This window comes from Mercenaria mercenaria, chromosome 9, assembly GCF_021730395.1.
Source record: "Mercenaria mercenaria strain notata chromosome 9, MADL_Memer_1, whole genome shotgun sequence".
Lineage (NCBI taxonomy): Eukaryota > Metazoa > Mollusca > Bivalvia > Venerida > Veneridae > Mercenaria > Mercenaria mercenaria.
This window is the reverse complement of record NC_069369.1, coordinates 13,326,759-13,344,350: the sequence shown is the minus strand read 5'-3', so window position 1 is coordinate 13,344,350 and position 17,592 is coordinate 13,326,759. Positions and strand designations below refer to the sequence as shown.

At 34.3% G+C, this 17,592-nt stretch overlaps 1 protein-coding gene across 1 annotated transcript in view; it reads left to right on the top strand.

Moving 5' to 3' along the window:
* The first annotated feature begins 502 nt into the window (after positions 1–502).
* Positions 503–17,592, top strand: part of LOC123545966 (uncharacterized) — a 36,404-nt gene continuing 19,314 nt past the window's right edge. Inside the window, exons 1-6 of the mRNA XM_053550836.1 lie at positions 503–762; positions 4,582–4,743; positions 11,348–11,506; positions 13,155–13,313; positions 15,037–15,100; positions 15,611–15,698. Of these exons, the coding sequence (XP_053406811.1) occupies positions 11,354–11,506; positions 13,155–13,313; positions 15,037–15,100; positions 15,611–15,698 (464 nt within the window). The 5' untranslated portion in view covers positions 503–762; positions 4,582–4,743; positions 11,348–11,353. The remainder of the gene's footprint in view (positions 763–4,581; positions 4,744–11,347; positions 11,507–13,154; positions 13,314–15,036; positions 15,101–15,610; positions 15,699–17,592) is intronic.

Here is a 17,592-nt window from a genome sequence, read left to right as displayed (position 1 = left end):
AGGCCCGTGCCTGTAGTGCACAGGGCGTTAAGCAGATATAGATCTCTATGTTCGTTCGTTCTAAAGTGTCCATAATTATAATAGGGCAGGTTTCCTCTATATTTTTAAAGTTCATTATTTCCTTGGTAATTGTTACAATAAATAGAAAAGGCTATTTTTAAGAAAAAAAATCCTACATGATCAAGCCCTACTCCTCCCTTCACCGAAAGACATTATTCAAAATTTCTTTTTTCCCGCGTGTTTTGTGTTGCCAGAGAACGTCTGCCTACGTGAAAAAGTAGATCCCTTGACCTATATATAACTACGCTTACTTTGGTACAATTTTACTGTTCAAACTAAAACAGCTCTGTCAGAAAAATAATGAAAACAGTTTTATTTAAAATGCTTTAAAGTTTTTACTTGAAATAATCATAGATTATTTGATATTTTAGAAACTTCTCAATTTTCGACTTGATCTTGTGATTATTTTCTGAATTTCGTCACTTCCGGCGTATGTATTTACTTCCGTAGAAGTGAAAATATTCACACCAGATTCATCCGGCCGACGTAATCGACGCAAAATACAACACGGAAGAATGTTTTGAACTGTTGTGTATTTGTTGTAGGCAACCGAATACGGTTGTTAAACGTAATAGCTACCATGTATGATTAGAACTTTACGCTTTGATATCAAAACAATGCCAATTTCGGAGATAGACTGAGATCTGTCAAAATGACCCTGCGAAAACTGATCAAACGTGATTGCAACATTTTATATTTGAGGTAATTGTTGTTATTTGGTCTCAGTTAAAAGTTGCCAGTAAAATGTCATTTGTTGCCTTGAAAACAATCCAGTTGTTTCAAGCAAAAAGGTTCACGGCTTTATAGTCACGAGTGATATTCAAGGACAAACTTTGACAGGTGCCCCTCCCACATTTCATGAATTTGAAAATTCCTCAAATAATTTTAGAAACTGCAGTTTGCAGCCTTGAACATGCTTCGCCCTAGTTATTCTGCAAACTCAAGTTTTAACCTTTTTATATCACCAAAGTTATTTTTAGTTTCTTCCACTAAATTTTTATCACTAGTATATTCTTCCTCTTTTTGATTTTGACGCGCAAAACGTCTACGTTCCTGCCAGGGGTTTGACCTCAACAGAAGATAGATAGATAGAAACAGCTATAATTACTGAACCAGGTTTAAAGAGTCGTGTTGTGTATGCATTCATACAGATTCTCATACTTAGACATTGTACTATTTACTTGTTTTTATATGCAGAACACCAAATTAAAGCTCTGTCTGCTAGTCTTATTCATAATTTTAACATGTCCAAAACATTGCGGAATGATACTAATTTCACTTGGGTAATGATTACATTTTACTCGGACTTTATCATAGACTCCCTGTGTAAAATCTCAAACTTCCAACTAAAATAAAAGTATTAAATTGATATAATATTTCAATGAAACTTCAAAGTTTTGTTGTTTGTAGCATCATCTGGGGCATGTGCAGTGAGAAATCTTAATTTGATTTCTAAAATAGTGTGATATTTATTTCTAAAGTCACTATATGTTCATTGTAAATATACTTTGTTATACCCAAGTGGAAACTGGCAGGTACTCGAAAATGCAGCTGTCTGATTGGTCAATTAGAACCCCTAATGTACTGTGATGTCATGATAAAGTTATGAATGGGTATCTGGCTCTATGAATCGGTCTAATTTAGACTCTAAATATAACGCAGTTCAATGTAAACTTCTTACTGCTTGTGACAACAGATATTCTTATAAATAATAGAATATAATAGTTATTATTGTTAACTAATTATCGGCATTTGGGTACTTTAAAGAACTGCATAACATTATTGCAACACATGTGAAGGAACTATAAAAGACAACATTACATTTTTTTGCTGAAAAAATATATATAGAGATTATAGAGCTACTCTGTTCAAGAGACGTTTGCTTAAATTGCCCAATGATTTATGTTAATAAATATTTAATACATGGACAAAACAAGTTTTGGTCTATGCGAGGCATAGAGATAACATTGTGCACGAAGTCACTGCAAAATCCTGTCGGACAATCGGACTTGTCCAACAAAAAATTGCTGGGTCAGACGTGGAGGGTCAGGGCATCGGGCCATATTTCTGATACAGTATGGAACGAGTCAGTGTTTACTGCTTCGGAAGTGTTGTCTACAATGCAGTTTTCTTACGCACCTGCTTTTCATTACATTTCGCAAAACATCATGTTTTTAGTCAGACGGGTTATCCTTAGTTATCTCAGATCTTGAAATGAAACTATGAGCCAAAGTAATTTCTGCTTTGTGTGATCTTGAAACTTAAATTAGTTATTCCTCAGTCGTCATCAAGTTTGAGAACTTGAACAATGTGCTAAAACAATCAACAACTGGATGAATGAAAATAAGCTTAAAATGAACACTTCCAAAACCGAGTTCATCATGTTTGGTAGTAGGCAACAGCTCTCTAAGTGTTCAACTGACAAAGTATGCATTGTAGGTGATGAAGTGAAACCAGTGAGCTTTATTCAATATCTAGGTGCATTCCTAGATGAAAACTTGAATCTAAAAGAGCATGTAAAACGAAAGTGTAGAACAGCAATGCTCAACTACTTCAGAATAAAATGTATCCGGAAATATCTTACCAAAGAGGCTACCGAAACCCTTGTCCTGTCATTGGTGATATCCCATTTAGATTATTGTAATGTCATTCTGTATGGTATTGCTCAAAGCGAAGTAAACAAAATGCAACGAATTCAGAACATGTGTGCAAAACTTGTCCTAAATCGAAGAAAATATGACAGTTCCAAGCAAGCGCTGTATGACCTTTACTGGCTACCAATCAAAGCCAGAATCACATTCAAAATGCTCACCTACATGTATAATTGTTCAGTTGGAAACTCTCCAGAATATCTTTCTGAACTTCTCATAAAACAAACACAGACAAGAAACTTGCGTTCTTCAAACTCCGTTACTGGGTGTTTCGTTGTTCCTTTCAACAAGCGCAAAGCGTTCAGCGACAGAAGTTTTGGTACTGTTGGACCTAAACTCTGGAATGAATTGCCTCTCGAAATAAGAAACTCGGACTCAATAGATGTTTTCAAAAAGAAGTTGAAAACTCATTATTTTGGAGATTACTTTGCACTCTTTTAGAGACTGTGACTGTATTTTTTAAGAAACTGAAGTAACGTGAACTGGATGATTTTATTGTGTAAATACATTCGAAAATGAACTATATTATAACAAATACAAAATACAGTTGTGTGTAATAACTTCTGGACATGTCGCAATAACCCACTTATTCTTACTTAATAACAAACAGCTGTCTTACTGTATCTTGATATTCTAATATTTTATTAATCTTATCTGATGTCTGATCATTTTTTTTTTTTTTTTTTTTTTTTTTTTTAATGCTTACTAAATAGTTTATTCACAATGGTATTTATGTTATATGTCATTAAATATCTTAATTTTTGTCGTATTTTTATGTATTTGTAAAACGCCATTGAATATGTTTTGCGTAAAAATAGGCGTTTAATCAAATGAAACAGTTTCAGTTTCAGTCATCACCCACATCACCTTAACTTCATGAATAATCCACCCGCCTCTTTACTTAGAATTTCCAGTACTTTTATTACTAACAGGATTTGAATTAAACTTTAAATATTTGTTCCAAATCATCATCCACGTCATATACAATGTAACACACAGTCCAGAACTCTGACACCAATTTTTCTTGAAATACCTCCCCCCCCACCCCACCCAACACTTAAAATTTTAGGTTAAAGTTTTGATGCACTTTCACTCTATCTCTTTTATTACTACATGGAATTGGTGCAAACTTAAAATATTAAAATATTTGTTCCAAATCATCACCCACATAATATGACACTAGGGCCAAAAATTTTGCACCAATGTTTCACGAATTTTACCCCCTTTCTGCTTAGATTCTCAGGTTCATTTTGATGCACTTCTGCTTTATCATTTTTATTACTTAACAGATTTGTTTCAAACTTATAAAGCTATTCCACATCATCATCCTCATCATACAACACAAGGTCCATGACTCATGTGCAAATATTTCATGAATTATGATGATGTTTTACTCTTGCAGAAATCTTCCATGAATTACGTCCCTATTAAGTTATATGCTTAATGTTTTGATACACTTTCACTCTGTTATTATTACTAAATATATTTGACATAGACTTAGCTGTTTGTCCAATATAGTCATTTGCATTGGAGTCTTTAAACACTCCAATCATGATAGCTCAAGCTTCCACAGTCGTGCCCAGTTTTTCAGATCCACCATCAAAATAGTCAAGCATGCTGCCTCCTGTGTTGTTCTTCTATGCCATGTAGGTCTGTATAACTTTTAACATGATACTTTTATGAAGGTTGTGCAAACTAACTGTTTAGCTCTAATGGCTATCAGCATAAAATGTGACATCTTGACCATTAAGCTACTCTAACTTACGAAAGTAAGCAATTTGGTCGGTCTGTCTAAAATATTTTTAGTGGAGACAACTCTCTTGTTGTTTGCTGATGTCTTTAAAATATGGTCTTTTGCAATGTATTTCAGAATGCCATACTGTCAGTAAACTCGAGTGAGCCACAATGGATTCACAGTTGAAGACGTTCATCTGTACACGAAGTCATCTTCCACAAGTTTATTTTCATGGTGTTTGCTAAGAGATTTGATTGCATTATGATTGTCTGTGAAAGTTGTTAGATATTGATAAAGGTAAGAAACAGACCACAATCTCTACTATAAAAAGTTGGTTCAGAAATATTTTCTAACTTTAGGAAGAATTTTAAAAGGTAAGTATTTTTAAAGTGAGTTGGTAGAGATCTGCTCAAGCACTTCCTGACACTGTAAATTTTTGTTTTGAAATCCACTCGTGAAAATAAAAAGCTGTGAAAAAGCTTCTTTTGTAAATGAGTTTGAGTAATAATGGATAAAATGAAGCAGGTTGTATATCTGATTCAAAGTCATTGAGAGGTTTCTTTAAAAAAAAAAACTTAGGCGATAGTCAGTATTGGCATGTATTGCCTTTTAGAAATTATTTGAATTTAAGATGGTGGTCACATTCAGGGGTCACACTGGGAATATTTTTCTCTGAGCCACTGCTTTTTCCGAAGATAAAATTATGAGGCCAACAACGGCGTAGCATTGACGTTCTTGTAGGACTACATTATATGTACCAAAGTACTCATACTACTCAAGAAATTAATGTAGTTACTACATATTTCTTAGTAACCCTTTAAGAAGCTATTTAGAAAATCAATTTGTGTTAATTTCTAAAATTATCATTTTTATAAACATCTGCCATTTAACAAAAAAATTCTGAAAATCACATTTAAAATAAAGATGTCAAAAAAGAAAAAAAATGTTTAAAAAAAAACAGTGTCTTATTTTGCACATTGCCTATAAGTGGGTGGGGTTCGATGCCTTCGCATGTTTTATTCTCGAAAAATACTTCAAAATAAGAGCTCCTTTTGCAACAGTTGTCATATTTTTCTTAAATGTACACTTTTTATTGGCTTTTTATTAAAAAATATTCAAATCACTCTGCGTCCGTGGTCCGACGTCTGTCCTTCCGTCCTTCCGTTAACAATTTCTCGTTATCGCATCTCCTCAGAAACTACTGGGGGGATTTCGACCAAACTTTGTCAGAATGATGTATTGGTACCCTAGTTGTGTCCCCCTGAAAATCAGACTGGTTCAACAATTTATGAGTGAGTTATGGCCCTTTGTTTATTTCTGTATTTTACATAGATTTATATAGGGAAAAACTTTGAAAACCTTCTTGTCCAAAACCACAAAGCCTAGGGCTTTGATATTTGGTTTGAAGCATCATCTAGCGGTCCTCTACCAAAATTATTCAAATTATTTCTCTTGGGTCAAATATGGCCCCGCCCTGGGGGGTCACATTATTATTATTATTATTATTATTATACCAGATTTATATAGCGCCCTTTTCATGATCAATTTCACGTTCAAAGGCGCTTTACATAGTTCAAATGCAGCCACACAGGGCGCATAATTCATCCTCTACTAGTACAGACACAGAGCGATCTGACCAGAGGGACAGAGTGAGACAAAGCCCCCACGACAGAGAGATCAGAAATCAGATACAGACTTGTCCGGCTAACTTAGCCTAGCTCGTTGCGAATAGACAGCCTGGTTCTTTAACGTGCCCAGTGTATAGCACTGATACACGCAAGGATTGCCTGGGTTCCTGACCAGTACACCTCTAGTTGGGTGGGAAACACTGAAAAGCGTTTCTGAAAATTCCCGAGTAGCTGCCGGGGTTCAAACCCCCGACCTCAGGATTGGAAGGCCAGTGTGCAAACCACTGAGCTATCCGTCCACACATGGTTTATATAGACTTATAAATATAGGGAAAAACTTTGAATAACCTCTTGTCCAAAGCCACAGGGCCTAGGGCTTTGATATTTTGTATGTGACATCATCTAGTGGTCTTCAACTAAGATTGTTCAAATTATACCCCTAGGGTCAAATATGGCCCCGCCCTGGGGTCATATGGTTTACATAGACTTATATAGGGAAAAACTTTGAAAATCTTCTTGTCCAAACCATAAAGCCTAGGGCTTTGATACTTGTAATGTAGCATCATCTAGTGGTTCTCTACCAAGTTTGTTCAAATTATGCCCCTAGGGTCAAAAATGGCCCCGCCTGGGGGTCACATGGTTCATATAGTCTTATATAGGGAAAAGCTTTTAAAATGTTCTTGTCAATAACTACAACATTCCAATTTGGACCACATGTATATTTTTAAGTGGCAAGATGAACCTTGACATGAGTTGACCTTGATTTTGACCTAGTGACCTACTTTCACATTTCTGTAGCTACAGCCTTCAAATTTGGACCACATATATAATTTTGAGTGGCAAGATGAACCTTGACATGAGTTGACCTTGATTTTGACCTAGTGACCTACTTTCACATTTCTGTACCTACAGCCTTCAAATTTGGACCACATGCATAGTTTTGTGCACTGGAAAAAACTTTGACCTTGATTTTGACCTAGTGACCTACTTTCACATTTTTGAAGGTACAGGCATCAATTTGGACCATATGCATAGTTCCGTGTTTCAAAATTAAATTTGACATTGATTTTGACCTAATGACCTACTTTCACATTTCTCAAGCTACAGCCTTCAAATTTGGACCACATGCATAGTTTTGTGTACTGAAAAAAACTTTGACCTTCACATTGACCTAGTGACCTACTTTCACATTTTTTAAGGTACAGGCTTCAAATTTGGACCACATGCATAGTTTTGTATTCCAAAATAAAATTTGACCTTGATTTTGACCTAGTGACCTACTTTTACATTTCTCCAGCTACAGCCATCAAATTTGGACCACTTGCATAGTTTTGTGTACTGAAATGAACTTTGACCTTTACATTGACCTAGTGACCTACTTTCACATTTTTAAGGTACAGGCTTCATATTCGGACCACATGCATAGTTTTGTATTCCGAAATAAAATTTGACCTTGATTTTGGCCTAGTGACCTACTTTTACATTTTTCAAGCTACAGCCTTCAAATTTGGACCACATGCATAGTTTTGTGTACCAAAACAAACTTTTACCTTTACATTGACCTAGTGACCTACTTTCACACTTCTCAAGCTACAGCTTTCGAATTTGGACCACATGCACAGTGTTGTGTACGGAAATGAAATTTGACCTTGAGCTAGTCAGTAAGTCTAGAAATTTGGAACACTTAAAAATGGCACATTGGTGGGCGCCAAGATCACTCTGTGATCTCTTGTTAAGATTGCACTAAAAAATCTCGTCAGAAATGACAGAAATATCCGAAAATCACGGTCGCGAAAACCTGTGACAAATTTGGAAAACGTAAGTTAGAATTAAATATTTGATAAAATACCTATGTTTAATTGCTTTTCTATCATCATAGCTATTCAATACTTACAATTTCTGCTTGTCTAAAGCATTTTTATTTGTTTTTGCCCAAACTAACCCTCGGCAATCATAGAAAATTTGTCTAATGGGCGACTGCTCATAAAACCGTATAAAGTGCACAAAATGATGATTATAATTACCCAGTTTGTTATTCAATAATCTAATTATCGCCAATTAACTGCCTGATCAAATAAATTTGCAAATTGGCTCCCTCCCTTTCAATAACGGATGTTGTGTCTACACAGATTATCGATTTTTCACACCTTTTGGTTCGTAAAACTGGCAATATTCGTATCCTAGACATAGCTTCGGGCCATTTTCGCCAATTAGAAAATTTCGGAGCCACATTTCATTTTTTGACGCAAATGGCTCAAGTGGCGATCAACAGCGTAATCAAATGTCATTTGATTGAACTGGAAGAGTTGCATTTATCATTTTTAATAGCAGTTAAACCTAGAATAATGCCAGGAAACCACAGTACAAGTAGCATGAATTGTTCTAGAACTAATCTATCCTGTATATAACTTAAGTGTTATAACTCAGCAATACTGTCAGTGTCTGCCTTAAGATTAGTTTTGATGGTAGATATATTCTGATGTAAAATAGTTGAAAAATACTGATTGTGAAATATTATGCTTATCATGGACCCATACATTTAATTTGGCCATACCTACATTACAACTATGAAATTTCATTAAAGTCTACAATATATAACTTTTTACGCATAAAAATGTCATCAGACTTGCGATTTTCTGGTAGAAGCCCATTGTGAAAACTGACTGGAGGGCCAAAATTATCAACTCTGACAAGAAATCAAATGCTCAACCTTACCTTTTTAGCTCCACTATTCGGAGAATAGGGGGGCTATACTACTCGCCCCGGCGTCGGTGTCGGCGTGACCCTTCTTGGTTAAAGTTTTTCGGCAACCTTTCTTTTTCTGTCATATCTTTGTTACTATTGCTTATATCTTACTGTAACTTCACATAAACATTGTCCAGTATACAAACAATATATGTGTTTGGGCTGAGCCCATTATAGCCAAGGTCAAGGTCACCAAGCAGTTATACTTAGGTTATTTTTAAGGTTAAAGTTTTTCGGCAACCTTTGTGTTTCTGTCATATCTTTGTTGCTATTGCTTATCTTACTGTAACTTCACATAAACATTGTCCAGTATACAAAGTATGTGTAGGGGCTGAGCCCATTATACCCAAGGTCAAGGTCACCAAGGTGTTTTACTCAGGTTATTTTTAAGGTTAAAGTTTTTCTGCAACCTTTGTTTTTCTGTCATATCTTTGTTACTATTGCTTATATCTTACTGTAACTTCACATAAACACTGTCCAGTATGCAAACAAAGTATGTATAGGGACTGGGCCCATTATACCCAAGGTCAAGTCACCAAGGTGTTATACTTAGGTTATTTTTAAAGACACTGATTCTGGTATGCCTGGTATGTGGCCTATGGGAATGAGGTGATATTTCTCACCTTTATAGCAAATCAGTTCTCACCTTTATAACCAGTTTAGAAAGCTTGATTGAATTAGGGCTAAATAAAGTGATAAGATACAACAGTGTTTTTATCATATTTTTGATAATCAAATTTTTTAACAATTACATTGCATCATTGCTGTTGTTTTTTTAATTAAAAATATAAAAAAAGTGCTTTCAGGCACATAGCTTTTAGAAATAATAAAGTATGTGTATTTTGAACAATGATATCTCTTTATTGCTGGATATTATTATACATAAAAGAAACGTTATTTAGACAACACAAGGGGAATTATGCATTTTTAATATATAAAACCCTTCTGTCCATATTCCATTGTATCTATTAAAAATGCAACTGAACGCTTCTTTAATTTCGAATAAAATCCAGCAATTTAAATATCTTTTTTTTTTTTTTGTTACTTTTGATAAAAAGATCATAATCATTGAATAAACAAACTTTTAATTTCTTTTATTAAGTTTTAAATAATTAAAGGTAAAGGAGTGAGAATTGCTTTGCTATAAGAGTTGTAATTTAACTGGCCGGGACATTAATCAACATCAGTTAAAAAAACATTTGTGTACATTCTAAAAAAAAAAAAGGATTTCAATGAAATGCAAAACACAGGAAATAACCAATTTATCTGTAGGCAATAAAATTTATGATTCTCTGACAATAATTAGGCTACATGTCAAGTCTACAGGGGTTTTATGGACCCTTATAAGACTGGACCAGATAGGATCTTGTATACTGGGGATTTAAAAATCTGGTATTTAGAGAGGGGTGGGGGGTCACTTATTATATAGGAGATTTTCTTTGCCTTTTTTGGCAACCTTTGTTTTTCTGTCATATCTTTGTTACTATTGCTTATATGTTACTGTAACTTTACATAAACATTGTCCAGTGTGCAAACAAAATATGTACTAGGACTGGGCCCATTTTATCCAAGGTCAAGGTCACCAAGGTCTTATACTTAGGTTATTTTTAAAGTTAAAGTTTTTCGGCAACCTTTGTTTTTCTGTCATAACTTTGTTACTTTTGCTTATATCTTACTGTCAGTTCTCATAAACATTGTTCAGCATACAAACATAGTATATGCAGGGGCTGGGCCCATTATACCCAAGGTCAAGGTCACAAAGGAGTTATACTTGGAATTATTTTCATGTTAAATTTTTTCCAAAGCTTTATTAATAGAAATATCTTTGGTACTTTAAAAGATAATGACTTGAAATTAAAAATATTTGTTTATAATCATCATCTGCATGTGTGGTTACATACCTAATAACTCTAATTTTATTTTTGACAGAATTATGCCCCTTTTGTACTTAAACTTTTTTAGCAATCTTCGCTTTCTGGATATTACTTTAATGCAATATAAGATAAAGACTTAAAACTTAAAATGTATCTTTATCACCATCATCTGCATGTGTGGTAACAATCCCCATAACTCTGATTTGTATTTTTGACCAAATTATGCCCCTTTTATACTTAAATTTTTTAACAAACCTCGTTTTCTGGACATGACTTTGGTACTATATAAGATAATGACTTGAAACTCAAAATATATCTTTACCATCATCATCTGCATTTGTTGTAACAATCCTAATAACTCTTATTTGTGTATTTGATGGAATTATGCCCCTTGGTTTATCTTCCTTTTATAGTAGAGGTCTCTTATTCAGACATATATTCATTTTACTGTCAAATCCCCGAATAGTGGAGTGCGTTGTCTTACGGACAGCTCTTGCTTTTTTGTTTGTGGAATTTCCTTAAGATACAAATGAATATGATACTTGAAAAGATATAGTTTGATAAAAATCTGCATTGCAAATCAATACTTATTTCAGATGTGCAGAATTACTAAAGTAGAGCATGTATTATAATTATAGTTATATGTCTTTGCAGTGGCCTATGCCCTTCTTGCCCATGAAGTACCCGGAATACAGATTAACCATGGAGGCAGTGTTGCCTTCATCTGTGCATTGCTGGCTCACACATGAGCTGGAGCAACTTGGAATTGATTCTCTGGTCTACACACGTTACATCATTAGCTTACTCCTCCAGGTTTGTGCTTTCTTTATGTTATGTTGTTGAATTTTCCGAGTGGCATTTACCATGTAGGCAACCGAGTATATGCTAAATTTCAGAAATGTAGATCAGGTAAAATCTGAGTGTTGCATTAATACAAAATTTGCTAATTGTGCTAAAACAGAATGATTTGACAGTTATAAGAGAATAATTTGACAAAAACAGGAAAAATTAATAAATAACATTAAAATTTATCTACCAAAAATTGATTTTTTTTTGAAGTTTGAAACAAAGATTATGTATCAGGGCTCCAGATAATTTTTTTGGCCTATGAGTATTTACTCATAATAATTCTTGCGAATGAGTAAAATGGTAAAATCTGAAATTGACTCCTGAAAATTTTTAAATGAGAAAAAAAAAACAGTAATAAGTTTTATGCCCGTTTCTCGTCGATTCGAGCTTTCTCATCGATTCGAGCCCTTGTGTTTTAGTAAAATTCATGCTCATGTAGCATGTTCTTCCATCAGAAACTTGTGTCATTTACATTTTAAAATGCCTTGGAAAATATTAGTCATGAAACCACTGAAAAAATGAGTAAATACCTGTTTTAATATTTTGCGTCAAAAATTGCTTATATCAAAAGGAATTTACATAGTGGGTAATATTGTGGGCCCAAATTTCAAGCTAAAAGCATCTTGAGCATATTTCGGCTGTTGTAACGAGTGAACAAGAAGTCAGTCTTGATAGAAATTTGCTTTACGGAAATAGAATATGCAGACATTAACACTTAATGACCTTCCAAACAAAGGGCTCGAATCCATGAGAAAGTTTTAAAATGATGTGGAGTTTGACCTCCTTTAGTCTCGTGCAAAAAATACATAATTAAAATGATAAAATTGTAATTCTTATTGCCCATTGTTAAATGCAAATATTTTTGTAACAAAAAACAAAAATTATTTAATTGAACAGGTTTACAAAAATATGCACAACCCTAAAAGATTTAAGAGGCTCGAATCAAGGAGAAAGCAGCATATAACATATTTATTGGGTTTAACACCCATGAATTTGTTTGCAGTTCAGTTTCAATTCAGCATTCAAGTTTTTACTTCTTTTTCTCCATTGGTTTGCTTTAGCTTCACACTCACTGCCAAATCCAATAGATAATTCAATATGCCTTTAACAATGTTTTGGGAATCATTTTTTGTTGGTTTAAAGGATGCATAGCACGTTTGTTCGCTTCACGATACATTCTTTGAAAGAGACATGTTGTTGTTTACTCCACACTGGAAGTTGATATTTTAAATCAACACCGCTTTAAAATACACTACCTTACAATCAATATTAACGATTTGATTTACGCACGAATTGAGTGTATAATATAGTTTAACCTAGGTTTATAGAGTACCATTCAATGCCTGTGTACGATCAATGTGGCAGAATGAAATGCCGATCGTGCTCTGTTATGTAAAGCATCCAGACGATTCAGATTTTGTTTACGCTAGTAAAAAGTCATTGCATGCGTTTCTGTAATTTCATGTACGTTTTTTTACGCTAAAAATTCAGCAGACATGCGTATATGCATTATTTCAAAGCGTAATTTACGCTAATACACATCTTATCTGGAGCCCTGTGTATAAACATTTATAGCAGAATTTTACCTAAGAAAATTATTTCAATGAAACAGGATTCGGAGGATTTAGAAGGTCTTGATACTGATATAGACGCTTTCCCAAAGTCAAAGAGAAAGGGTCGAAAGTCCGACAAACAGAAGCAATTGTCAGCTAGCGATGAAGAGAGGAAAAAGTTTGCTGCTATCCAGTGTCTCTCTGCCATCACTGATGAGGTAAGAACATGCAGTTCACAGGATATTCTATGTATGTGACAAAATGGATGCAGGACAAGTGAATATTACAGAAAAAAATCTAGATTCTGTATTACAAATTTCCAAATTTCATATTTGAAAAAAAAAGAGCAGTTATTACACAGCGTCCATATGAATATGAAATAAACATGTCTATGTGTATTTATAAACAGCCTTGTGTATTAGCCCTTATCAAGCTGGACACGACTGATTCTGCCTTTGCGACCAATGCAGATCATGCTCAGCCTGCACATCTGTGCAGTCTGATCATGATCTGCACTGTTCGCTATTTAGTCAGTAAATTTTTGGTAAGCATCCCTTTTAACAGTTAATGGTACTGTCCAAACTGAAAGAAGGAAAAGTTCATTATAGAAATTTAGCAGGTTAAAGGTTAGGTTTGATATAGTAAGTGCTCCAGCTAGGATTAAAAAAGGGCAGGGTACTGGCAATGAAAAGGGCACTTGGAGGGAGGGGGGCATGTTCACCCCCTCCCCCCCATCAGAAAATTGTAACTGGTGCATGCATTAGGTGCATTTTAACATATACTTCAGGCAAGGTATTTTGCATACTTTTGGCATTATATTAGGCACACTTTAGGCATGGTATAAGGCATACTTTGTGCTTTGATAGGCTAGGTTTGTCATCTCTAATATACTAGTTATATCTGGTGCATTTTTAGGTCTAAATTTTGAGGTATTGCAGGGATATGTTACTCTCCTCTTGATTGGGTGGTCTGGGGCTCTCCCCCTGGAAAATTTCAAAATACAGGTATGAAATGGTGGTTGTAAAACGGGCAGGGTGCCTGGCGGGGCAACAGGGCGGAATGAATTTTGGAACAGGCGATGCGCCCTGCTAAAATAAGCTAGCTGGAGCACTGTAGTATGTATAAGGGATGCCAGAAATAGTAAGGGATTTCCAGTATACAACTCTAAGGCTGAAGGCATGTTGCATATGACATATGATAAAGTCTGGCAAGAGTCTGGCAAGAACCATGATGTTTACATATTAAAATGAATTAGTAGATCCAATTCTTTTTGCAAGTTTAATAGGGGAAGGGATGAATGGGATGTGGACTTGATAAACCCATGTTGATTATCAAGATCCCTTTTGTTAAAGCACCATGATGGAAGGAAGCAAGACAGACAAACCCCAGTAAAAAGACATGAATGTCTAACAAATTTATTGTACTGGTCACCGTCAATAAAATAATTGACTTGTACCAGATGCTTCAGGGGAAAAGACCTTACTAATTTCAGTACTCTGTACACTGGAGATTCTCAATATCCTGTCATTAAAATACTGTCATAATTTATTAATTAAGACAAACATTAATTATGTGTTTACTTTTACATTGTGATAATTAGAGCACAATTTGTTTCCAATTATAAAATGGAAAGGATGCTAGTCAGTGTGTTTATCCAAGCAAGGAGAAATGTGTGAATCCTCTTTACCATTTATTGTTTTTAGATGTATCAATTTGAAATCCAAAACTTGTGTTAAGAGCTAAATAAAGATGGTATATATGACATTGCTTCAAGTAAGATATTTTGTGTACTTAATATAATTATGATTATTGGCTTACCAGTAAATGCTTCATGTATACATAGCAGAGGACTGCTATTAAATTTCTTTAATTGCATGAATAGTTTTTTGTTTGCATTGAATTCAAACTTGTTTATAAAATCTTTGTTTTCTTGTATTTCAGAAAGCTGGTATAGAGACATTAGTAGATGAACTTTGCTCTCGGCTAAAAGACATTGAAATGAAAGGTAAATATTTTAGGGTATAGCTGTTTTAGAGGACCTTAATGTTTTGGCATTATATTATCGAAAGTCAATAATTTTGGCATATACTTTGAGATAAAACTGTATGCATGTTTGGCTAGACTTTAAGGAATGAGTAAATAAAACATGACACATGTATAGCTTGATTTGGTAAAACTTTGGAATTAATCACCTGAAGATAACACATGTATTGCTCTTTAAACCCGACATCATACTCTTAAATGAAAATTTATCTTGTGAGATGTTTTGAAAATTAGTGAAATCCAGTAAGTATTATATAGTCACCAGCAAGTCACCCAAAGCGTGTGGTACTAAACTACATTGTCATGATTTTTCACATGAATACCTTGAAGTCTGTCCTTTGCTATACATTCTTGAATTAAGTTTTATTTGTGCACTGGAAAAAATGCTTTCGAGAAGAATCTTCAGTAAGCTATATATCTGGTATAATACATAATATATATAATAAGCTTAAAATGCTGTATTATATTTTAGCTTCAGTGAGTCCGGAAACAAAATCACGATCTTGTAGCAGTGATGGTAGTGATGATAGTGGTACAGAGAATCAAAACCCTGCCCAGAGGTAAACTTTTAATATAATCTGTTTACAAGTTTTGAAAAGAAATTTATTTCCTGTGAAACGGGTTTAGTGATGTGTCATGAAAATCTGAAATTTGTATGTCAGGTTTCTTAGCTCCCCTGCACGTGATGTGGTGTAACAGTTACTAAGGTTCACTCTACTAAATATCAGCAACAACAACAACTCTGTTCTGTATGATAACTACTATTTAATATTGTACTAAGTTCTAAGATAATATATACATCAATGCCTTTCTTCATAATTCTGTAACATAGTTCACTAACATTTTCTCAGTTATTAACATAACTTCTATTCTTCGACATAATTACTCCAACGTTAATTGCCTCGGTCTTTATCTAACTAATTCATTTTGCTAGTATCGAACATACGCATCTAACCTAACTGAGTACCAGAATGATACTGAAGTTTTGTCTCAAAACTTCTGCTTATGAAAGAAATGATTAGTGACTTGAGTCATGCGGCGTGATCAAAAGACCGGGTGTTTATAATTACCTTGTCATTTAACCAGTTAGTCAGTTGTCAAAACAATTAGTAATTTTGAAACATGCATTGCTGGACAATGCATTAACTGGGCGATTAATGCACATGACTAATTTCTAGACCGTAAAGCTAAGTGTGAAAAGGAATGTGAAATAAATTCTTAAAGTACATGACTTATTATTGACCGAAAAGCTATCTGAAAAGAATGCCTAAGAAGTATTCGGTATAATGGATTCTTTAAACCATTGTATCACAGTGACCAGGTGAACTTTTGTGACTGCCCTTCGTCCGTCATCCGTCCTTCCACAATTTTTTAATTGATTTTAATCATATAGTGTTATTTCTAGAGATCAAAAAGGGCAGGGTGCTGTCCGAAAGGGGCAGGGTGCTCTTTTAGACGTGAAAGTTACCATAGCAGTAGTTGCATTTCTAGATGTCTATATATAGTTAATATGTATTCCATTTATCACTTAAAAGATATGTCACAGAATAAAGTGGTAAATCTTCCAAAAACCAGTTACATAGTTTACAAAGGCTTTTTACTTACTTTATAGTTAAGGTTAAACAATTCAGGCCTTTCTCTTAAAAAATATCACCAAGAATGTCAACTTATTCATATGAATATGAAATAGTGGAGGGCCTAAATATGAGCTTAATCTTGAAACCAAGATTGTGTTGTAAACAACATAGTAAAAGGCCTGTTTCAGGTCACATTGTAAACTAATAATTATCAAAAGCCATGTTGCATTGATGAGGTCTTTCATCAATATTTCATTAACAGAAAAGTACTATTATAATCAGGTTAAAGTTTACTAAAACGCATGTCCAAAATATACTATCCGGATACTGGTACACTTTCGGAATGTTGTCTGAAAGTAGCTTTTACTCAGTTTACATGACACACTAGGGTAAACCAGAGATATTTCCTCAAATTTTGATGTTTTTCATCATAAAAAATACGTCGACAGTCAGCTGTTTTAAAGGAAATATGGAAAATTTGCATACGACATCGGGAGTAATAAGACTCGTGAACGGACATTCTAATCTTCCTTTTTCTTTCGATATTCATTAAAATTTGTGCATTTTCTAGTTGAAATTACAGTAGAATCAAACTGCATTGATATATACTTGTTATTTAATACTAAACAACGGTCTAATTTAAATTTTGTACAAAGAAATCTAGGTCACTTTTCACGTGCTCGGTAATCAGCTGCCCGCTTACGAACGCCTTTTAAAAATTACACATACTCTTTATCAATTAGTTTTAACACTTCATTGATTCCCATTACCTGTGTGCACTCGCCATGACGTAATTTACTGATCAAAAAATCGTCGAGGCATGTCAACAGGGAAATTGGCGGGATTTAGCAGAAGATCAAAGGCTAGAGGGCACATT